This window comes from Corvus hawaiiensis, chromosome 9 (genome assembly GCF_020740725.1).
Source record: "Corvus hawaiiensis isolate bCorHaw1 chromosome 9, bCorHaw1.pri.cur, whole genome shotgun sequence".
Classification (NCBI taxonomy): domain Eukaryota; kingdom Metazoa; phylum Chordata; class Aves; order Passeriformes; family Corvidae; genus Corvus; species Corvus hawaiiensis.
The window spans coordinates 23,927,376-23,951,463 of record NC_063221.1 but is presented as its reverse complement, the minus strand read 5'-3'; the positions used below and the strand labels follow the sequence as shown (position 1 = coordinate 23,951,463).

At 42.2% G+C, this 24,088-nt stretch overlaps 1 protein-coding gene and 1 long non-coding RNA gene across 2 annotated transcripts; one reads left to right on the top strand and one right to left on the bottom strand.

The window, feature by feature from the left end:
* On the top strand, positions 1–17,521 carry LOC125329881. Its single transcript, XR_007205300.1, has 3 exons — positions 1–286; positions 6,179–15,538; positions 15,639–17,521. It is a non-coding gene; the product is annotated as an uncharacterized LOC125329881 (long non-coding RNA).
* AKR1A1 (aldo-keto reductase family 1 member A1) lies at positions 491–21,242 on the bottom strand. Its single transcript, XM_048312325.1, has 9 exons — positions 21,148–21,242; positions 18,812–18,907; positions 12,401–12,520; positions 10,497–10,648; positions 8,222–8,417; positions 7,413–7,612; positions 6,331–6,403; positions 5,332–5,418; positions 491–1,741 (listed from the first exon to the last, which is right to left on the bottom strand). The coding sequence occupies exons 2-9, from the start codon at positions 18,899–18,901 to the stop codon at positions 1,676–1,678; spliced, it is 984 nt and encodes a 327-aa protein (XP_048168282.1). The 5' UTR covers positions 18,902–18,907; positions 21,148–21,242; the 3' UTR covers positions 491–1,675.
* Between the last annotated feature and the right edge of the window lie 2,846 nt (positions 21,243–24,088).

Sequence of the window (24,088 nt, the reverse complement as noted above, 5' to 3'; positions counted from 1 at the left end):
GTCCCGCGGGGCATGCCGGGAGGTGCAGTCCCGCTCCACCACAGCCCGGCCACAGTCGGAGCCCCTCAGCCCCAGCCTGGGGGCCCGGGAGGCTCTGGCGCCCCGGCCCGGGCTCTGCATCCGCCCTCGGCCTCTTCCAGGCGAGCAGGCCCTGGGCTTCGGCCCAGTTTACGCAGCTGCTCGGCTCTCCCCTGGCACATGTAACACGAGCAGGCAGCGCTGATATGGCCGCTGCCCTGTCACAGCACAGCTCAGCACCGAGACCTCCAGGCTCTGCTATTTCAAGGTAAAAGTTCTTCAGCTTCAACTCCGCTACGTCCCTCCCTGCAGGAACAGAGCTGGGAAGTAGGGGGTTCACAGATCTACAGAATGAATCTGCTTTTCTTGGGAATTCTCCCATCCCCCCTTAGGTACTCTTGCTTGGAGAAATAACTAGAGAAAGTTAATTGGGGCCTTGAGATAAGAGGGGGTGGAAAAAGTCTCAAAGTCATACAGTGAGTACAGAGTTTATTTAAAACAAGCAAACATGCAAGTGAAACAAGCAAGAAAAGCCCCTGTACTTGGCAGGATGACTGCAGTCAACAGAATGCCTTCAAAGTACAATTGCTTCCCTAATGATTGCAACAAGAACCGTATTCAAAGTCAGTGTTTGATTAGAACAATTTAAAAAAAAAACCAACAAGAATTTCATTTTCCTTAGGAGAAAATGTCCAGTCTAGTAAAGAATCCTAAATGAGGTGCAATGGCTTCCTCCACTGAGGCATATTCATCAGGAATTAGGAAACATTTTACCAAGAACAGAAGTTCCTGAAGTTTTGTCTGCGGTTTACAAGGAGTGATAAATAGGTGTCACTGGTTTTTTTGCAGTTCAGCTGCACACTTTGAGGTCCAGGACAGGAATTATCTGAGAAGGCACTACACTCAAGATGAATACATAGATCTGCTATAGACCTATTGCAAATGAGGTTATCCAAATTAGTGTCTAATTCTTTAACTTTTGAACTATTTGATATACAAGACTATTTTTCTAATTGTTTGCTACTACTGTGAGAAAAAATTAATCCTATTTAACAGGTAGAAGGACCAAAATAAAGTGTTGATGTTGCTAAGGCCACATAAGGTATCACCACTAGAGCACAGATAGGTACAAACACCTCATGCCCTTTGTGCCCAGATGACCACATAATTCATTAAGAGACTGAAACAAAATAAAACTATGCTTAGAGCTGGAGTTCCAGTCCAAGGGTGCATCAGTACTCAGAAAATCAGTCCCTGCCAGGGGAAACACAGACATGGCAAGTAGTTGTAACTAAAGTTTTCAAAACCATTTCACAGTAGTGACCAAAGTAATTACCCGAAGTAATGCCCTAGTCTGATAACGATGTGTTTGGAACTTGACTTAGACTCCATCACTCTTTATCTAATCTCCAAAAGATCTGATGCTTCCAGGAGCAAGCTTGCAGTCATTGTAATAAATCCACAAATTTTGGCAGGGAAGTTACAGGATCTCCAGGAATGAGGTTGATTAGAAGTACGGTACAGCACATTGTAGAAAAACCTACTTGGGAAGGAAGGTTTTAATTTGGACAGTGCTTTTGACAAATTGTGGCAAAAATTACTTTGTGGAAGGGCAAGCACAGGAGCTTGTTACTTTTAACACCTTATTTTCTAGTAGTTAATAGGGGTCATTGAAGGGGTAGTGGGGGTGTCCAGCATCTCTGGCTACTAGCTTTCCATCAATCTGTGAAGTAAACAAGACAGACTCAAGTTAGAAAGTTAAAAATCCATTCTTAGTCTCAGTTTCAAGTTCTCCATTATTTAGTTTCTAAAGCTTTGTATCCCAAACATCTGGGAGTGTATTTTTCAGCCTAAACAAGAGCTCTTCCCTCTACCCCCAAGTCCTCTTAGCCTTTCTTGGAAGAAAAGAAAGACTTCTATAGCCTAGAGCAAGAGTCTCTCAAGCTGCAGAGACTTGAAGAATTAGATTAAGAATAGTTAAAAGCTTTTTGCCTTGTAGCTGTTATTGAATAAGTGTTGTAACATGCACACTTCCAAACACTTTATTGGAGTTGGAGCCTTTGTCCATGTTTCCATGATGGAGAATTGCTGGGCTGCCAATTCTAGGGATGGGTAAGATTAAACACATTGAGAGGCTTGTTCAGGGTCATATACTGAGGCATTAATAGTGTCACTGAACTCCTTTTAGGAACATTTCCACAGAAGACCAGCTTGTCCAGCTGTAAAATGGGAGCACTGAAACCAATATTCATAGATAACCAGAGGTTCAGGCTGGCACAAAACCAGACAGAGTCTCAGTTCCTACATCCCACCTCGAAGCACTGAGATGCACAAGTTGCATTTCCAGTTGCACCAAGTCCGTTGCAACACCCCCAACTTCCGTGTAGCTGAGGTAAAACCTCATCTGTAACGTTTGGGGAAGTCTGGGTGCAGCACTGGCCCAGAGCACACACCTCCCCATGTGTCAGGCAAGCATCATTCAGCTAAAACTTACGTTAAACAACTAGTGTCTGAAAAAAAGTTACGTTAGAGCAATCATTTATTTTTATACATATGAACGTGATGGTAGTGATCACTCAAAATGTTTGGGGCACAGAGGAAATCACCGAGACTTTCACACCAAGTATCCACTATCAAGTACCCCAATTAGCTTTGAATACAAAACCTGCATTTCAAAGCGACTGGAATTCCTGCAATGAGCTGTTTAAATGAAATGAGTCACCTGGGGGCACTGCAGAGCACGAAAAGGCAGATGTTACGGTGTAACATTTGACTAATGCTCTTATTAAAATGAAGCTGTCCGCTGAAGGCAATCCTTAAAACTGTGGACAGAAGTGTCACAGTCGCTTCAGATTTCCTCAAGTTCTCTTGATGCCAACAGCTCCCTCATGTTCCTAGAATTCATATTCCTCACTTTCCCCCCAGTTCCGTCCCCCTGCATATTTCTCCACACAGAACAGGCAAGCATTCTTGTTCACAGCAGGCCAAGACAGCAGCTGCCAGAAGCAATGTTTCACATCACTGATTTCAGTCTACTCCAGGAATTTGAGAGAAGGAGGGGGGGGATAAAATCACCAATGAACACACCTGCAAATCAACAGTAGCTAACTCTCAAAAATAGATCATCATGTGCACACCACACTTCTCCTCTCCTGGCTTGACACTCATTTAAGTTTCACTTAAGTATATTCCTTGGCCAATTATGCATTTCCAAAAGTTTGGATTTCAGACTGGTGGCAAAGTAATTTCCAAACTATTCAGATAATGAACAGTTAAAAGTATAAAGCAACTTTAATTGCCTACATGAAATGTAATAGCCTCCCCTCAGGCTTTAAACAAAACATGAGGAAGAGAGTGGCACAATTATAAGAACTTGTGCTATAGGTCAATGAAGTAAAGCAAGGAAGAACTGTCTCATTAGTTATGATAGGAGCGCTCATGTCACTGCTATATCACACTTTGAAATCCAGACTCTAAGTCAGATTTATAGGGGAGATAGGCATGAAAGGTTAGACAGGAATTTTAATACACAGTTGATGAAAATTCTTTCCAGTAAGCCCAGAAGGGATGGGCAGGAGACAAAAGGTTCCACTAGAGATCTTAGAGCTACAGAGCCATGATTTAACTCTCCTCATCTTGCTTCTTCCTGTCTTGTTATCTGACAATATGGCAATATCTTTGAAGCCCAGCTGCATCACATTCACCCTTTCTCAAGCTGGATGGGCTGCCACTTTGAACTGTATTTCATCTCTCCTTTGTGAATCCCTGTGATCTGATCAGGTGTCCCAGGTAACAAAAGCACATGAATTATCCCTGGCTTATTCAAGCCAGGCTACATTTTAATGTATTTTGCAGTTTCATTCACAAAACAACTTTGTTTGCAGCATGGGTAGCAAAACACTCGAAAGCAACATATTGTCAGCAGCAGGTGTGCTTGTCACTACCCCATTCACACAGATCAGCAACTAAGCTTGTTGTTTGGTACACAGACTCCTGATCCATAAACACAGAGAGAATGTTGGCTGCAGGAATGTGGGGGTTTATATTTATACACACAAACAGTTAAAAGGGTGCCCTTGCGGCTCATGTAAGCATGACAAACAGTGAAAGCTGTAACACATATCTACCCTTGATATGAGACAGTCATTTCCCACACATTCACAGCTTCTCTTTTCTAACTCAGGCTGGTCACTGATACACTCAAGCATTCAAAGATCCCACAATGATAAATCCTGGAGAAAATCCTTCCCCAAGGAATTCCTAGAGCCAGCAGCCACTACTGAAGCATGATTTACAGGCAAAGTGCTGAAGAGGCCAGATTATGATTGACACCTCCCAAATTTGCTGAGATTTCCTGTATCTGTGCAGTGTACTGTATGGCAGAGAAGGGATAAATCGCTTCAGATTCATTATAGCACAACTACAGCAACTCGTTACAGTTGCCGTATCCTGGCCAGTGATGCACCAGAGAATGGCAACAGCTCTGTTGTAGTCAGAAGCAGGACAAGAATAAATGAGAAACACTATAAAGACAGGAGACAACAAGGTATGAAGTAGGTTTTTTTGCAGTGAGAGAAAAGGAACAAGTTTATGTCCTTTAATATACTAAAAGAAAGACCAAGAGGACTTGAACACTTACAGTTCTCTGGCTTCTCTAAAAACAAACTGGCATCTGCTAGCACACAAGGTAAGGGTTCGTGTGACGCAGTAAATTACTGATGCTAAAAGATGCTGCAGCTAAGGGATTTGGGAAGAAAAATACAACAGCCTAATCCAAACTCCTTACACTGGAGGAAGGTCATTACAACAGATTCTGAAAAGGGGGACATGCAGCGGAGGGGAAGGGACAAATTCCCCAATGTGACTTCCACAATGGATGTGCAGAAGCAGCAACACCCTGAGTCTTCACTGATCTTAGAGGTTTAAGGTACAAAGTAGACAGTGACAGCTGGCACAAGGAGTACTTCTGGAGCAATGCCACAGAGCTTAGCCTGCTTGGACTTGAGAAGAACAAATCAGCAGGAGTTTGGTGGGATTTGAAGTAGGATGGGACTCTGACTTACAGACCCATGGATGAATCAGTAATGAGAATTCAAGAGAGGGCCACCAGTGTCCAAAACAGAGGACTAAAGTTTTCAATAAACTGCCTTTTCTGTACCAAGCTTTTGAAAAATTCTTTCATCTTAGATACCCTAAGAAAATGCATTGTTCTTACGAGTAAGTAGTTCTGATGGGAACGCTAAAGAAACAAAACTGTAAAAACCCCAAGTGCGTTGCACAATTAATGGAAACTTAGAAACACAAGAAATTTACCGTAATCATTGGCACAATGTAACGCCAGTTTCTATTCAGCCTTCCAATGTGGCTCATCTCCTCTTCTGTGAGGCTGAAATCAAACACCTGAAAACAAAAGCCAGAGGCTTTACTCAGTAACCATAGGTTGCAATCAGTTTGTCTTCTGCTTATAAATATGAAATTGCAATTAAACTCATAACGAACACCAAAGCAAAGGCTTAAAGTCTGAGCTGTTCACACACCTGCCAGCTCTAAGCCTACACTGGTACTGCATAGTGCTCTGCCACTAAGATAGAAAGCAGTGGGACTGTTCCTCACAGTAAGTGCTGCCTATTCAATAAATATTCTGTTTCCATGTAGATCTAAACCTCGAGTGACTGCAGAATTTATGGGAATTTCTTGAGATTTCTAGCAGCACACTACATGGAAGAATTTGGATTAATAGGAGTAACAGTTACAGAAACAACTCCTAACTTAAAAACAAGTATGTAACCAGCCAATCTTTATAAAAAAAGATCCAACGAAATGATTCAGAAACATCCCTCAAGATTACTTAAAGTCAGGGTTTTCAAATAATTTCTAAAGTCTCTACTTCAGAGCAGAAGTGAACCACACTTACTCCTTCTGCATCACTAGAATGGCAGTTTGCTGGAGAAGTAGTCACCAGCCCTCACTTGCAGGAGTGAATCACTGAGCATAATTAGAAGACTCCCTATTTCAATAAATATGTCTCAAAAACATTTAAGTACAGATTTTTCATTTAGACCTCTACAAAGTACATTCTTTACCTTCTGATAACAAGACTGAGCATATGCACATCTGCACACACACACTGAGCTGCTTAAAACACATCCTTTGTTTTCAGAAAGAACCTTTACCCTCCCTCCCCAGCGTGTGCATACATCGATGAACAAGTACGAACCAAATGCTTCAGCTTGCTGCTCTGCAAGTTGTAGGACAGTACAGCAATTACTCACATGAAAAGGGCATTGCTGAAACTCCTCCATGTCAGCTTACCTGGAGATTCTGCTGAATGCGAGCAGGAGTGACACTCTTGGGAATGACAACCACTTTACGCTGCACTTGCCATCTGAAAGAGGAGGTGAGAGACTTTGTCTGTGCATGCAGTCCAAGAACAGTATTTATTTTGGTTGACTAATGATCTGTGCCAGCAGAGATGCCACTTCTGTGAAATAAAAATCCCCACAGAAGGAGTGCCCTGTATTGTATTGGGACCTGGTGTGTCCAAGCTCAAGCAAGACAGTAACAACTGAATTAATCAGAGAGGGGAAAATGTTCATGCCTTGGAACAAGCACCCAGGTTTCAAGTGTTTTAAGCTAAACCCAAGAAACAGTCAGAAAAACATACTTCAGCATTTCAAGCAAGTTCTAACCTGACAGCCACTCAGAAACTAGATGAAAACCCAGATCCCTGAAGTGCCTGTCTAGTAGCTTGAGCACAAAATCTCAAACATATTCAGCTTCTGGGTAACCTGCTACTGCCCAAGACTGTGGTGGTGACACTGATGGATACAAAGCCAGTCAAGAAAAATGAGGAAGGAAATCCAGTATTAGTTTACAAGGTGCTGATCATATTCTGAGTATCAATCAGTCACCTTATTTCCCAATATCCAGTACCTGGCTATATAAAAACAAAACAGCAAACAGTTCTTCATTGCAAAGGAGGCAGGCCTTTTCCTTGGAGCCCGTCTGAGTGCAGCAGCAAGCACTAGAGGCTTCAAGGCACTGACCACATGCAAATTCAGTGGGCAGAACTCACATGTGGTACACTGCTGCCTTAATCGTCCTACTGCTATTTCCCAGCAGGAAAGGTACTGTCCCAGACATGGCAACAGCCCATGGGAACTGTCCCATGGGAACATGGATCCAGGCCCTGAATGGACCCCTCTGATCTAGTCTACCTGCCCTAAGGCAGGGCCAACTCTACCAGCTCTGTAAAACAAGCCCCAAGTGGGGTGTGCACTCCCTGTGATTTTAACTCCACCCTGACACACTTAAGTGGATTCCTTCTAGCTTGTATGTTTTGCTTTATTGAAGGCTGGGTCCCAAACACCACCTCTCTCACAACTGTTCTGTACCTGAGGATGATCTGTGCAGGTGACTTGCTGTATTTTTCTGCAATTTTTTTGATTCCAGGTTCCTCCAGAAGCACAGGCTCATCTGGTTGTTTCCACATGCGATCCGGGGAGCCAAGGGGACTGTAAGCAGTGACCACCAGGCCTCGTTTCTGGCAGTGAGCGATCAGCTCGTTCTGAGCTAGGTAAGGATGGCATTCCACCTATTAAAATAACCCACAATGAGTGGCTACAGAACAGGTATCAACATACAATGAAACAAACAGGAAGTCAAGCAAAAGAGAACCAAACATATCACACGAGCTCATTCCAGATTCCAGAAAACCTTATGAGAATAAGGTTTAAGTTAACCTTAGTAACTCAAGTCACTACCAGGAGAAAGAAGAAGTGTCTGGTAGGCTAAGCTTACAGGAAACAGAGAACAGAGCACCTAAGCTTGGTGCTGAACTTTCCCTTGGTACCAAACAGATCATCTAACAAGCAAGGAACTTCTCTGCAGTAGGGATTCAAGTTATTCCCTCACAATCTTTCCTTCTTACAGACTAAATTGTTCCTCACAGGGAAGATGAACTCTTCCACCAACCTGTTCAACTATCAGGTATAAATGCCCATAGAACATGGATGTAGGCCTCCTTCCCAAAAAATTAATCTGCCTGGAAAAACAGCCTCTGTGTGCCTGCTCCTGCAGAGCTGGCTATATTCTTCCCTGCAAATAAGAAGCTGGACCACTTGTGCTAAACAGATAACATTAGTTTGCAAATTCTTCACCCTTATGCACAAATAGGAAAGGTATTTGTCTCTATCCACCTTACCTGGAGCACAGCTGGCTTCACAGTAGCCACACTTAGTACATCATCGATCTGACGACTGTTGAAGTTTGACAGCCCAATGGCTTTCACAAGACCTTTTTCCACCAGTTTCTCCATAGCCTTCCAGGTATCCTTATAATCAGTGTAGTCATAACGCATCGTGTTATCAGGATTCTTTGGGAAAAGATTGTCCCCTCGTCTACAGCATCAAAGGTGAAGTGTAAGTACATATACCACATTATTTATATTATGTTAATTCTTCACTTAAAGAAACTTTCCTCAAAGTATCCTTAGAAGTTATACATAGCCGGAAGGGTAGAGTACAAACTGAATGAATCTTATCTGTTCAATTCCATTACATGACTTAACCTATAAGCAGTTATTACACAAGACGGTCTTTCCTACATAAAGTTGTTATACAGCACTTTGAAGTACTTATCTATACAGCAGTGACTACACAGAACTGATAAACCACTGTGCACACAGCAGCAGGTCTTTGCACACTTTGATCCCAATAAAACAGCTGATTTAGTGAGCAGCAACTCAGAGGGCGGCTTGGAGTTGCTACCAAAGGGATCTGGGTTTAAGAGCTGTCTAGGAGAAAATGTATTCAAAGGACACTGGCATTCCCACTCCCTCTGGATTCTGTAGCTGTGTCAATACTCGATACAAGCACAGATTCTCCCAGAAGTCTTAATATGTACATGTTGTTTATAGGTTGGGTGTGTTTCCTTCCAATTAGTCATACCAACGCATTAAAAAAAAAAACCCAAACCAAAAAAACCCACCCAAACAGACACAAAGTACCCAGTTGTGCCAGGTGATACCCCCACAGCCAAAGGGCTATGACTGGTCTCTGAGCAGTCCCTGCTTGGAAGGGTACAAGCAATCAATCCCCTTAGAAGAATACGGCTCCCTAATCACCACAGGACTCTGCTAGCTCAGCACACAGAGACTCTTACACTGCTCTAGCTAAGCAGTGAATGGTGTGAGAAATGGCAGTACCTGGGGACAAGGGGAGATGGTTCTTCATGTCACTGATAAATCTAGAACCAAAAATAACTCTGAAAGCCTTATGAGCATCCAAGTTAGAAGAGCAGCCTCATATGTCAAGAGGACTGTATGAAGTGAGAGTAATTCTCAAGACCTAGAGGCACTATGATTTTCATCTGGAAGTCTGTTTTAATTTCTGTGTAAGTAACATTCCTTAGCTCAGCTTCCCAATGCCACAGGCATTATAGATAAGCATGCATTAAAACAGTTAAGTAGAAATAATGGAAAACTGCAGAGTACACAGTTTCCAATGAGAAAAGAAATGAAATTGCTTTATTAGACTGTCAGTTTTGTCAACAGTGTCACAATATAACCTAAATTTAAATATCAGCAGTATCTAAACATACATCATTATTTGTGTTATGTGTCATTATATGGGGTGGTTTTTTCAAGCAAATGAAAAGCAAACCTGTTGCACAACAAGGGGAATTTGTAACAGACCAGTTCTAGTTAAAAACACTTCCTCATTCTGTTATGCTGAGGAATATATTTATACTTTGAACATCTTTCATCTTATCATTAGTGTATGACACTTGTTAAATTCAGTTCATATGAACAGAAGGAGAAAAAACATTCTCAGATTTGCAGAAGAGAGGCCCCTTAAACTGACAGGGCTTGAGTGAAAATTCCATGCAAACATCTGGTCGGGAGATTTATTCCTCCTGCCTCTTTGTTGATTGCAGTTGGGTGGGTACTGCTTCCACATCTACAAGGAAATGGAGTCTGGAACTGTGCTTCTCATGGGATTGTAGGATAAGTGCATTTAGCACTTAACTGGGAAACTTTCTTGTCTCTTATTTCCTCTAATCATAGAATTATTGCAATTAGTGTCATATGAAGTAATTTCACTTCCTCCTCATACAGATACCACCGTGATACTGCATGTGCTTGTCCACTCCAGTATAGTTAATAACTACAAGTGAAAAGTGTTGTCTTTATAAAGCACTTAATTCCCATTTTACAGAGCAGTACAACTAAGGGACAAAGCAGTTCTGGTATTTTTCCTCAGGGTTACCATGTAGACCAGTGGCAGAACCAAAAATAGCTGCCACACTTCCCCAGTGCCTAGATCTAGACTAGTTTAAACTTTAAACACCAAAAAACACCTTGCAGGCAGCATAAACAAGAATTCACAGCTCAGAAAGAAGGTCCTCAGGATATAACATAAGCCACTTATGTAAAACTGGTGTTTCTGCATTCTGTGCCCTTTCCATCTAGAACTTACTCAAATGCATGAGGCCAGTGCATGAGGTAGAGGTCCAGGTAATCCAGTTTCATATCTCCAAGTGTTTTCCTCAGCGCTGGCTCTACATCTTCTGGGTGGTGCTTGGTATTCCAGAGCTTTGATGTTACAAACAGGTCCTCCCTTTTAATAATCTTTAAGAAAGGAAAGAGAGCATAATTTACTGGAGCAAGCTCAAAAAGAGAATTGCAACAATTCCCCAGCTAGTTTTAAAACAAAGAGAACAACTGAAGTTTTGTGGTTTGTTTTGGTTTGTTTTTTTTTTTTTTTAAATAAGGTAACACATGGAACCTACAAATTAAACCTTTCAAAAATATAGTGGATGGAGAAGAGCCAGGGAAATACACACAGTGGCAAGTCCTAAAGTATATCAAGTAGCAATTTATTAGAAGTTTTGAAAACCAAAACAATCTCTTTCACATACACACCCTTCCAAACCTTCCAATTCAAGGGTTAAAGCCATTACTAAGTGTGATGTGGCCAAAAGAAAGATTACTCAGCTTATTCGTATGTAAATTTTGAAATTTCTACTTAACAATTCACATATTCCAGGCCCAACCAGCTAACTTACTTTACTCATCACATACTAAAAACAGATTGCTTGTTGTGGAAAGAGCATGGGAAAATAAACAGAAGATTCCCCCCCAAACGTCTGCATTTGAGTTTCTAGGCTGTGGAAGGAGCACACTAAGAATTGAGAGCCCTGTACCCTGTGTTGGAAGGGTAAGAACCAGAAATAAAACAGCGGAGAACTGGTTAACTAGAAAGTGTAAAATACAAAAGGGAGACCACATTGGGCAAACTGAAGCACAGAATTCTATCAGAAAGGATGTTTCTCACTGTTGTATGTCTGACAAAACTTCACTCAAGTCTGTATTTTGAAGAATTTAGAATTATTAGCTCCTTAGTTTCTCTCTTCCAACCATTCAGTTATTTCTGTGTTTCACACAAGGGTGTTGTGTTTAAAAGGAAGATATTTAAAAATTATTGTAAAAAGAATTTTCATTCTAATTCTTGTTATAAGTTAGTTAGCTAATATGAACTGAACAAAAGGCCTATGCTTCCCTTTGTTAGTTACCACATCTAGTAGGGAGGAATCCCTGGGGCAAGCTGAAAACAGCCTCTCTCAAGCACATCACATAACAAAGAGACTGCCCTAAAGCCAAGGCAAGAGCAGCAGGAAAGCAAGAACATGAAAATGTTCTTTCCATGGGCTCTGAGGCTGTACAGGTTATCCTTTTGGCCCCTTTAGGGAATAAATTTAAGATTCCACCTCAGCTCATCCATAGGAATGCCTGTTCCAATACATTATACTTAGGCCTAAAACTCTCAGGTGTGGATTTTGGAGCCACAGTTATGAACCTTTCACATGCAATCACTGCTTTGAAAAAAATTTTTAATTCACCACATTTACTCACTCGTATTTTATCTATAACCAACAAACCTGCCATTGACATTTTATCAGTAACCAAAAAACTAAATTTGGTGTGGCTATCCACCACTGCATGCTAGACTGGAAAGTCAGAGTAAATTTTCATATAAATAATGACATATATTTTACATTGTAACTACTGATTCTGGGAACCCCAAAGTATCCAAATCAGAATACTTTATGAGGGGAAAAGGGGCAGGAAGAGGAAAAAAGCCACCACCAACACTACAGGCATTTTCTGTACCTTCCATCCAAATATCCATGACAATCTTTCCTCCCCATGATAGCCAGGAGGGTTTTAAGAGGAGAGAAAGCCCTCTCTCATGCCTTCTCCTGATAAATAGCAAACAGCTGGGATAGACCAGCAGGAAAAGCTACAAATGTTAACTTTCACAGGTGACAGCTTAAGTTTTGGCACAACACCCAGTCAGCAGGACAGTTCCTGTGTTTTTACCTTGTTGGGCCCAACACATTCCTGGAAGGCCTCCCCAACCTCGGCTTCGTTGCTGTAGGCGGCCGCGCAGTCGATGTGGCGATAGCCCACGCTGAGGGCGTGTTTCACTGCCTCCTTCACCTGCAACCAGAAACACAGTGCCCATGCAGTCACTGAAAAGGGATGTGGCACCAGGGGAAAAAAATGCTAACAGACTTAATGAGGAATACGCCCCAAAAAACCCACAGACCTGCATAAGGTCATGAGATTCAAACACAAGGATCCAGGGTCTCTGCAGCACAGTCCTTAGGGGGGACAAGCTAACTGCTGGCAGACACTCCAAGAGGAACAAGAAAATGGATCGTGCACACAGGGCCAGCATGCAAGAATGCAGGAGATAGAACAAATCCCTACTCTTTGCTATAGCTGTCACACTCTTCTTAAATATAAAATGAGCTCTAAGAACCAGTTTTCAAATAAGTCATGGCTTAGGAAAACAACTTTTCTGACCTAAGCGACAAATCAACATCAGTCAAACCTGAAATATATTTCCTCTTGCCCAGTAAAGAAAGAGCCTGGCTTCTAACTCCAGAATCACCACCGTTTGGGTTTGGTTCAGCCACTCACACTTAATTACCAAGACAATGCTCTTTCATGGAACATTTTTCTTTCTTGTCTCATGATTGCACAACAGTAAAAGTCATACTGCTGGGATAATCCTGATGATGCTCACAACTTTACATTTTGCTTCCAATATTGCTGACAGTGAAGGTGTTGCCAACAGCAACATATCCCTTGCTCCATGTTGTCACACAAAAGCCAGAATGGTTGGGAACCACTTTACTTCAAATCTGTATCTGCTTTTGCAAGCTCTAATGAAGCACAAGCACCAAACATCTTCACATCTGGGCCTCAGATATGGAGCAAGGCTAGAAACCAGAAGCAAACACAGAATGGCATCTTTGTGAGGACTCATAAGGAGCTTTTGAATAAAGATTTTTTATAAATGATTGTGCAAGAATGAAGAATTACTACAGTTGCCAGTGTAGCCATCATCTCCTGTTAGGCTGATGACCATTTAGTAAAATCTGTTTCATTTAATTTCCAGTGGACAGTTAGCACTCATTCTCTCTTACATCTGTCCATCTGAAGTACTACAGAAAGAATAATACACCCCATCTGCACAGGGATTTCTATACATTTCCCCTCACTGATTTGTCTCCAAGACTATAGGAGACTGTAAATTACTCTGTGTCTAAGGCTTGATGCAAGAGGGCAGTAAGTGTTTATTGAGATCACACCTCTCTTGTCATGAGATTAAAAAATATGTCCACAAAGGCTAGAGGGAAATTGATTTCTTTCAACTTAATCAAAGTACCTGCATTTTCAAATTTAAAGCAGACAAAATTAGTAATACCAAGCAAAAGCATGTACAGTCCTGCTTTCAGATGCTACAGAAAGACGACAGGGAATCAAATGTGAGAAGATCTCTCTCCTACTGGTGGATTTTGTTTGTTTTTCTTGTCAAGAAGTACAGTAAAAGCAGACACAGGATATTCTGACTGCATTCTTTGGCATTTTGAGAGGAAAACTGGAATGTAGCTTAGTTTCCCTTAGCCAGGATGACAAAGCACTTCTATTCCAGCAGTGAACTCTTCCTTTCTCTAGCAGGATGGTACTTACAGTCCTTGTTTCACCCAACAAAGACATTTCTCAGGTCACTACAAAGTCAAGGGCAGGGTAATTCTGAAATCACTTGAGACATAGTAAAGGCTTTTAAGACTCAGTATCTATCCTCCAAAAAGGTGAGAGTTGCAGAGAGGGACAGGAAAGGGAAAACAGCAGTGTTCTATATTTGGAACCCCCTATTTCCTGTATCATATTAATACTGTTTTTAACCAAACAGGCACAAAGTTTACCATAACTGAAAGCAGGCACCACTCACAGAAAACCAGAGATAAAGCACTCCAAACATGTCTCTGCAAAGCAATCAACAAGAGGCTGTATTTCTTTATCAGCATGTTTTGAGAAATTTCTAGCACCAAAGAACTGGGACTGGTCATTTAAATAAGGTTTAGATCTGAGAAAAAAAATCTGTATTTGTGTAAGGTACTCCCAGCCTGCTAAGACATTCCAATGTGAACTGAAAGCTCCTGTTCCACACAGAAAGAAAACAATAAAGAGGAAATGTTAAAAAAAAAAAAAAAAAAGGCATTTTTGAAGGGGAAAATAATAGCATATAGAAGTAAGTTTAAGAAAAGTACTTTTTTTAAACAGGAAGTTTTGTATTTATGAGATTAACTTCAGACAGGTATATGCATTTCATGGTAGGGGACAGAGAAAAAAGCCACAACAGAAGCAGATGAAGATTCATACGTCTCTGGATATTTGGTGTTCTGAAGTAACAATAGCCAAAGGATCCTTCAAACTTTCCATATATTCTTTAGTTTAGCCTGTCAATACTGCTGTGAAAAGACCAATTCGTGAGTTCACTTTGCATTAGGCAAGTTGAGTCACACACCTCTAGTGTGACTCACCAATTCATCCCCACAGAACTAAAAAGTTAGGTCTAACTGAAAGTAGGTCTGAAAGGATCTTGAGACATCTTCCAGTCTATGCTCATGGCCCACAGCTGGGCTGAATAAATCCAGACCACTCCTACACACATTTGTCATAGCCCTTCTTGTGACAGGCAGTCTATTCCAATGCTTTGCAATCTTTATGTTCAAAGTCTTTTCGATGACTCACAAAGATGGCCCTGATGCCACATCCCATTTCTCCCAGACATGAAATCCACAGTTTGCCCTTTGTGAGGGCTTTTTGCACATTTGCAAAGTGCTGGGACAGCTCCTCTCAAACCTCTCTTGACCACATAACTGTAGGTGCTTCCCCCTTTCATCACAACTTACCTTTTCCAAACCTTGCATCACTGTGGCTGCCAGCTCAGCAGCTGTTTCATGCCTTTCTTCAAATGGTTTGCCCCAGAAGAGACACAGGTATTGCAGTTGGAGCCTTACTCTCCTTCTCTTTACAGCAAAGTCCAAGGAACTACACTCGTATTTAAACATCCTAGTAAGGGACTTGGCCTTGCCACCCACCCTCTTTTGGTTTTGAAGATGGATGAACAGAGTATCAGTGGCAGATTCAGAAACAGAATCTGTAAGTTCCAATTAATTATAATATCCATTACTAAACTTCTAGTTCTTCAATTTGCCTCTCACAAGGTTAAAAAACTAACAAGCCATCTTTATACTTCCAGGCAACACAAAGTTCAAGTGACCCAGGAGCCTCTCCTCCTGCACAGCCTCAAGCCATTATGAAGAGATTTGCACTCTAATAGTTCAATATTACTAGGAAAGAAAAGGCTCTGACAAGCCTCCCCTGCTTCCTGCAAAGTTGACACATTTTAGCAGTCCAAGTACTTTTTGCTGACAGGAAATAGGAAAAAACCCATATAATCAGTCCACGTGATATTCAGATGCACTATGACCAGAACCCAAGTGTTGCTATATCACAATTTCTAAATATTGCAGTAAAATTTGCTGAAAAGAAACTTACACCACCAGATAAGTAATGGCAGCTTAACAGTTGGTGTTCCCTAAAATAAAGGGGTTTGCCTCTTATCCTTCAAATGTTGAATTAAAGTCTCTTCCTTAACAGTAGTGAATTTTTTTCTGCTCATAACTGGGATTCTCTATATTGTGTAACAAATTTTAAGAACTAACCATTCTCCCCCGAAGCTGCAATCCTGTCACAAGACACCCTGTCTGACTGGTTTTCTGAGGTGCACATTTCCTCTTCAGCTTTTCCAAGGTTTCACACAGAAACACAACTTCCCCAAGCCCTGTCTCTCCCTCTCCCACAGAACCAGCCTCTGCCACTGCAGGTTAGGCTGCTCATCAGGTAGGGATCAATCCTCCAGGCTGAAAGCATGGCTCACGTGAGAGAAGAGAACAAAGCATTAAAGGATTACAGATAATCCAGCTGCAATATCAAAAAGCCATGCTACTGATATTCTTGATGCTCCTGTCTGAATGGATTTCTCTTTGAACTCATTCATGCTGCCAGTTCATAAACTTCTGTACTATGCTCCCTTCCATTCAACAGCCTTCCATCATATTCCTATGGAAACATGCAAAACAAATTCCTCTTCTAGCATTTGATCATGCAAAACATAAAGCATCCTATTATTTTATATGGCATCAATCCTATAAAATCCTATAGTCTTTCAACATGGATTTAGATTCAATTATTTTACCCCTATTAATATTGAGGAAACTAGGGCTGCAATGACACCTTTGTACTGGACTGCTAAGATCTGTCTACAAGGTCAAGACTTGTTTACAATCAGAACAGTAACAGCAGTAATAAAGAAATTACTCAAGCTTGGCAAGGGAAAGAATTATAACCTGCAAAATATTTACCCGAAATAATTTAAAAGTCATCCATTTCCACACTTGCTTCTAATGCAGCCCTTGAACAAAAGGGCTTTTGATAAACAGCTTCTACTTGGGAAACAGCTAAACCAAATTTAATCAATGCTAATTCTTTTGTATCTCTGGGGTTTTGGTCCCTAGTCTTTAATTCGTAATAGCAATTATTATCCCTGAACTACATCATGTCCTTTTGAGGGTAAATCATCTGGACACTGCCAAATTGCTGCTATGCCCCTGAATTTTCAAAAGTGATAAGCAGAAATTCATTTATTCCATAGGAATAGCAGCAACTTTTGTAACTTTTCTGGCCCTTTTCACTGCCCTTCCTAGATTTTGTCTTCAATACATTCTACAAAGAAGTCTTTGAAGATAGCAGATATTCCAAAGAAGTGACTCCCAATGACTTCTGAGGAAACCCAGAGAAGATGGCTGCATCCTGTGTGGTGTTCAGCTGCCAGCAGCACTGCTGATTATGGCAAAATCCAACTGAATTATGTTTAAATTATGCACAAACAGGATCCGTCCCGGTTCCTTTCTAAGGCCACAAGTTTCTCAGAACAATTAGTTCACAGAATAAACAACACATTCATATTTTGTTTGTTTAGTTTCAGACATTTGCTTTAGACAAAGCACATTTAACTGCTTTGAGTGCACAGAAATTAATCCATTAAGTTTGTGCATGTTAATAAACTTAATTCAGCTGTCATTTGATGTTTTAAGTGGCCAAGCTGCACATTCACCCTTTTCCTCATTTGAGAGGTTGACTGAGCTCACACCAACTCAGCCTCCACATTAGTACAACTTGCACTCCAAACAGATCCACTGTCCTGACAGTTGTTTGGACAGGAAAACCCACAGTAAAATGGCTCTGAATAGATTTAATTTTCATAGCTTGTTTCCCACCTTTTCCTCGAGCTGAAACAAGAGAATAGCATGTCTTGAGAAGGGTTTTAACTTTCCCTCTCAGTCATGAGCATAGTGTCATCCAACATACTCCAAAAATCATCATGAACCTTACTCAAGGGTAGCAGTGAGACATCCATTTACTGCACAGACATGCAGTGGTGTGCATAATACAGAGTAGCCCCATCCCTGGAAATGTTCACGGCCAGGGTGGATTGACCTCTGAGCAACCTAGTCTAGTGGAAGGGTGTCCCTGCCCACAGCAGGGAGCTGGAACTAGATGGTCTTTAAGGTCTCTTCCAACCCAAACCATTCTGTGATTCCACAATTCTTTGAATACCAGCTGGGAATTCCACCAAGCAGTGGACATTGCCTTGCACAGGAAGTACATACAATTTCTTCCCCCAAAAATGTATCTTTTAACTAAATGAAAGAGAAAGGAACAGACAGACAAGGGGAGAAGCATTACAATAGCAGGCACACCACAGAGTGCAAACATTCCCAGAGACTGTTTGTAGTAACACAAAGAATTGTTTCCAAGTGTGGTGTTTGCCAATTCACTTGCATTCAGAAGCAGTGAATGTCTAATGATACATGAGTCATCTTACTCTAAAAGCAGGCTGACCCAAGCAAGTTCTTTGTTTTCCTGCTAACCATTGGCTGGCTGCTGGAACAGGACTTATTACAAGAACGACTTTGAGTTTCTGCTTCCCAAAATAATGTTTTCTGCTGAGTCATCAGCCTAAGCCTGAGGGGTGTCTGGTCAGAGTGGCAGCCTGAGGACTTACCAATGGCATCGTGTTATAGAAACAACATTCACTGGTCTCTTTCTGGATTTATGTCCCAGAGCACCACTGCCTGAGGCCAGGGTGAACAAGTGTGAAGGGATCTTCCTTTCTGGAAGGATCTGCTGTCTTTGTGCCTTAAGGCCTTAATCATGCAAATACACACATACATACATTTGACTTCAGTGGACTCAAGACTAGAACAACTCAAGCAAAGGATCCAGGCCTCAGATCTGGGATCTTCAAAAAAAAGGTGCACAAACACACATACTAGTTGAGACCACAATATCCTATTGTTCCCTGCTTACTTGGCCACGGTCACTTTTCCAAGTTCCCAGTCCCACGAGAGGCATCTTCTGCCCAGTGTGGAGTGTAACGAAGTCGCATGTTGCAGGCATTTTCGCCTAGAGAATAAAAAGAACAAACAGTTTTGCAGCAATTCTTTAAGTTGCAATAATTAATCTTTTCTGCTCACAACAGCAAAGTGTTTTTATCAAAAAGGAAGGGCTTACAGCATGTCCCAACATCCTCACAATCTATGTTTCTGCTCAAACAGTTAGAAAGAAACTGCATTCAGGATGAGCTCCAAAGCTGGTTAGCAGATTTCAGTTACTTCCCAAGCTCTGCTTCATCCAAAATCATTACTGTTATTTGTTTTAAAAAAACCAACAAAAATAACCAAGAGTAGAAGCATGCAATGTTGGTTGAATATCTGACTATGTAGGAGGAATGGATGTTTTCAAAGCAGAGCGTTCACACAGCATATTATCCCAAAATAGGTTTGCCTTCTCAGTGTTGTAATTTTCCTCACATAATTAGGTCCCAGCTGATGGATGTGTTCACAGAGAGTTTATGCTTTCAATTTCTTGCTTAACTTTTCAAGCCAAACTTTTGTAGATTTAACAGCAGACACCAAACAGCACACTTGTTTTTCAGAGAGATGTACAAGAGCAGTTGGAATGATCCTGACCTGAAGACACCAAGGAGCTGGGAATCCCTGTAAACAGTTAACCTGAGTAGGTCCAAGCTTGTCTTGTGCTGCACTTCATGCACAGCCTTGTGCCGTGGGATGCACAGGCTGTAGGATAAACTCAGCAGTGACCTGTAACAGGGGAGTCTGCAGACAGCTCACACTTTATACCTACAATTATGCCACCTATGTGTCTTTGCCTTTATCTAAAAACACAGGAAGTTCTCCTGCAAGCATCCATTTTGCTTGACAGTACAAGTGATGAATAGAGGTGTTTTCTTGTAAAAGAATCCCTAGCAACTCAAGTGACCAAAACAGGGTAAGCTCTGCTACAGACAGGGTCTGCACACTGTGCTGTGTGAGATCTGCTCAATGCTGCACAACTTGGGGCTCCCAGCACCTGAAGGGATGCATGATTATCAACACAGTCCTCTTTCTTTAAAGGGTTAGCTCTAAAAAACAGCATTTGAGATGATACTTTAGGGTCTGGGTGCCTTGCTTATCGGGATTGTAATGGGCCAGCACCTCCTGGTGCAAGACAATAATTACACCAAACCAATAGCCTTGGATTTGCACTGAGCGAAGTCCAGCTATCACTGGTGAACCAAACTGCAGGTGTACATCTGTTTTATTGGGATAGGAGGTCAGAGAAGGCAGGATGACAGTGCCAACAGTATTCTCTTCTACTCTGAGCTTGCATAGCCATTTTGTAGCCAGCTACATGCAAGCAGGTGCTGTTAACCTGAATTTAGGTGCCTAAATAAAGATGTCTTCTTACATCATGCAACACAACTAAAAACTTCAGGCTTTTTGATTCACTTTGACCTATAATACAAATAAGATACCAACCATATGCTTTACACAACCATGTTATGCAATCATCTTAAAGGTAAGAGTTCAACCCAGAAGACAAGGTACATGTTTAATCAATAACTAACATCAGCACATTTTTTAAGAATCATCTTGTTTCATGTAACATTGCATATTAACACTGCAGAGAAATTTGAACTATAGCCTCTGGAAAAATGGAACACATCAGAATGGCAGATGTTGGAAAAAAATATGTTAATTAATACTTTCCACTCAGATTCTTCCCTGAAACAGGGGATTTAGGAGAATCACATTTATGATGCTAGCCATAATTATTCAGTTCATTAAAAAGCTAGAAGCCTCTTCTTAGAAGTGCAGAACCAAAACAAACACAAAAGCAAACTAATTCTGGACAAGTAAGATGTGGTTATAGCTTAACATTACCAACCTACTGCCACATTCACATAAAAGAATTAAAGCCCAGAGTAATTCAAGAACAGAGTAAGGCTGGGAGGAAGCACCAATAACCAGAATAATGCAAACTACCCCTGTTCATCAACCCACAGCTACAGGTCATCTTTAACCTAAAGCAAGGAGTCTTCCAGCAGTAAAACACCCATAGCTATGCACGCATCAATATATATAGATATGCAAATAGGTACACATTAGCAATATTTAAGCCACTGCTACTGAACTGCTTTTGCCACACAAATCAGGGCTAACCCCTCTATTTTGGCTCCCCCAGAGGCACCAGGCGCGCCCACCTGCCCCTTATCGGGGCGGCGCAGGGCGGGCCCGCCCGGCGCGGGGGGCGATACGGCGGCCCCGCAGCCCCCACAGCCCCGGCCGCGCTCCCGCACTCACCGCCGATACCGACCGCTGCCGCTGCTCCGCCGCCCGGCCCGGCCCTTCCGCTTCCGCCGGGAACGTGCCGCGGCTTGGGGCAGCGCCGGTGGCCCCTGACGGATTCAAGTGTGAAAGTCCATCGGTGGGGTTCAGTGGGGCTGAGCTGCCCTCACGGCTCTGCCCCCGGCGGCGCAGCCCGACCCAGCCCCGGCGGGGCTCCCCGCTACCGACCCGCTCCACGTAACTCATCGGGCCCCCTCGTCGGGTTTGCCCCGCTGATCTTTACCGTGCCCTCCCGGCCCGGTTCCCGTCGGGAAGCTCAGGCAGCCCAGCCTCGTCGCTCCCGCTGAGCGGTGAAGTGATAAATACGATGGGCTGCACCACACGGGGGGAAGCGACAAAAAACGACCCCGGCCCATAAATTCGACAAGAAGTGTTCGCATCTGTCCGTCTGCTGTTTGTCGTGGCCTCCTGCAGCCGTTTGTACTTGTAAGAAGACCGAATTTAACCAGTTTTATTTACAGCCCTAAATAAGAGGAATCCAGGGAAAGTGCAAGGCCGATTGCACACCTTTTACTTCACCTTTGTGGTCAACGGTGCATAGAGGGGAAGAAGTGGCACTTTCCGAGGAGGCTGAGGCTCCTCTCCTTGCAGGTGGCCAGGAAGGCATTTTCTTGTGTGCTCGGGACCGCAGTGGGATTAAAGCAGGCTCGTTCAGCTGAGTGCTTTTACTGGTGGGTAGGGACAGCCCCGCTACTGATAAATCCAAGCCTTCCCCTGGAGCAGACTTTGGCCTGTAATCGAGAAACAACTGTGCACCCAATCTCAAACACAACTGAAAAAAGATAATCCGTTTTGACTTTTACTCCAGGCTTTCATCTTTACAGGCAATTTATAAACATTCAAAACTCAGAGTAAGATCAGAAATGAGGCAATAGATACCTCTGGTGGGACTTTGAAGAGCCTGTTACTTATTTCCAGAAAGATAAATCTGCTGCAGATTTTGTCTTTGCTGTTCTGATTTGAACTGCTCAGGAGGCTTAAAGGCACAAAGGTCAATTAATCTCTTGGGCATGCATGTGACCAGATTTTTCTGTTGCACAGCCTGTTTTGACAACATAAAGGAAAAGTGGGGAAAAAAAGTGCAAGGACAAGACAACAATTATGAGTAACAGGAAGTAGGAAATGAAAGAATAAAAGGGGAGGAATCACTGCAGAGATTAATTTATTTTTATGGAGACCCTGTCAATCACACATCCATTTGAAAATCCACAATATTCAAGCAAAAAAAGATGCTTGACTTATACAAATCTCACATATAAAAACTTCAACAAACCTTAGCCTCCAGTAATGGAATGGGGAGCAAAAGAGAAAAGGTAAGGACGACTAAAATATTTTGTCATCAAAAGGCAGTGATTATCCAAAGATACAGTAATAGCTTGCTAATTGAAAAAATAAAAGATATGCAGAGAAGGAAGAGGTAATGCAAGGTATTTTGACCTAGAAATATGGTCTTCATTTGATTCAAACAAGGAAAGCAAGTCTGTGCATTGTATATTTAATGACATGCAGTTGTTTTCATTAAAGTGATTGTGCACCACCTGCTAGTGCATAAATGCCCCATGGCTTGGGAACTTGTCAGTTATTGACTTTTCAGCTGACTTTCTGCATACATTAAGCTAAATTGTCCCCACATGGCCAGGACTCGCCTCTGTCTGTCCCCATGGTAGTACCATGTGTACGTAGGAGGTTTGGTACATTCAGGACTCAGTGGGCTTTTGGCACATGCAGTGATGAACTCCACAGGGAATGTGTGGGGCTGTCCCAATGTACTGGCTTTTGACGGTATGCAGGCACCACCTCTGCTGTGTGCTCCAGGGGCATGCACAGTGTTGCCAAATCCATTACTGTTCCAACTAAGTTTATCTTACTCTGGAAATCTTTGATACACTTACACAAAACCATTCTGTAATGTATGGAAACCCAAATGTGTTGTAATGTTCTGAAACAGGTCCCATTTCTTTGCCTTTCTTTTTACACACAGCAGGGCGTTTGTTTTTCACATCAGGGGCCCATTCCCAAGCAAGATACATGGGAGATACTGTGATCAAAATGATGGATGTAAAAGGTAGCTTGGCTCCCAGTTTGGGTGGTTTCAGCACTCTGGCACTGCAGGGCCTGCCGGTTCCTCTTTGTTGATAGATGAAGTACTTAGTGTGTCCCTGTCTGTGTGGATGGGTGCAGAGAGCCTGCCCTGGGCTCTGATGCTCCATGCTAATCAGGTACAAGCTGATCCTGTCTGGCAGCTGTTTTAACAGAACACTACACCACAGTTACACTGCTGTGTGGAGAAGAGAGGTGGGGAGAGAACTCCATCCTTCCAGCACCTGCGGGGGTAGACGTGCCCTTTCTTTCCTGGAAAACATAATTGTTTTAATCTAAGTAGCATCTTACATCTAAAAATTGAAAAAGGCTACAGAAACGCAGGTGCTCACTGAACAAGGAGTGGCCCTGACAATTTATTATTCCAAAACCTTCAAAAACTGATGTCTGGAAAGAAAAGCTCAGAAATTAATAAAAAGTAATGAGGCCATGGACATATGAATGGAAAGGCAATGGTTACAGCACAAACCTGGAACAAACTGCAGACCATACTGGGTATAGTGTGCATCTGAAAGTTTGAGAAATGAGCATAACAGGCATAAAGGAGCCAAAAACCATGTGAAAGTCATTACTGCTTTGTCCATTGGTAAACATGCCAGAGTTGCAGTGGGACTACATTGTTCTAGAGGTTTTAATTAGGACTGCCTGACCTTTCAGGGGTTAATCTGCTCACAGGTTCATTGGCCTGAGGTGATGGGGAGGTACATACGTGTCTCAATATATAGACCTCAATTCTCGTGACAATACTGATGTTAAGAAAGTAGCAAACTTCTTCCTGTAAAAAGATTAAGCATGC

Excerpts from the sequence above, each read along its gene's own strand:
- AKR1A1 (XM_048312325.1), bottom strand. The coding sequence starts at position 18,901 with ATGCCTGCAACATGCGACTTCGTTACACTCCACACTGGGCAGAAGATG. Across the intron at positions 10,649-12,400 it reads AATGTGTTGGGCCCAACAAG|ATTATTAAAAGGGAGGACCT; the intron begins GTAAAAACACAG and ends CCTTTCTTAAAG. Across the intron at positions 5,419-6,330 it reads GCATTCAGCAGAATCTCCAG|GTGTTTGATTTCAGCCTCAC; the intron begins GTAAGCTGACAT and ends TTTTGTTTTCAG.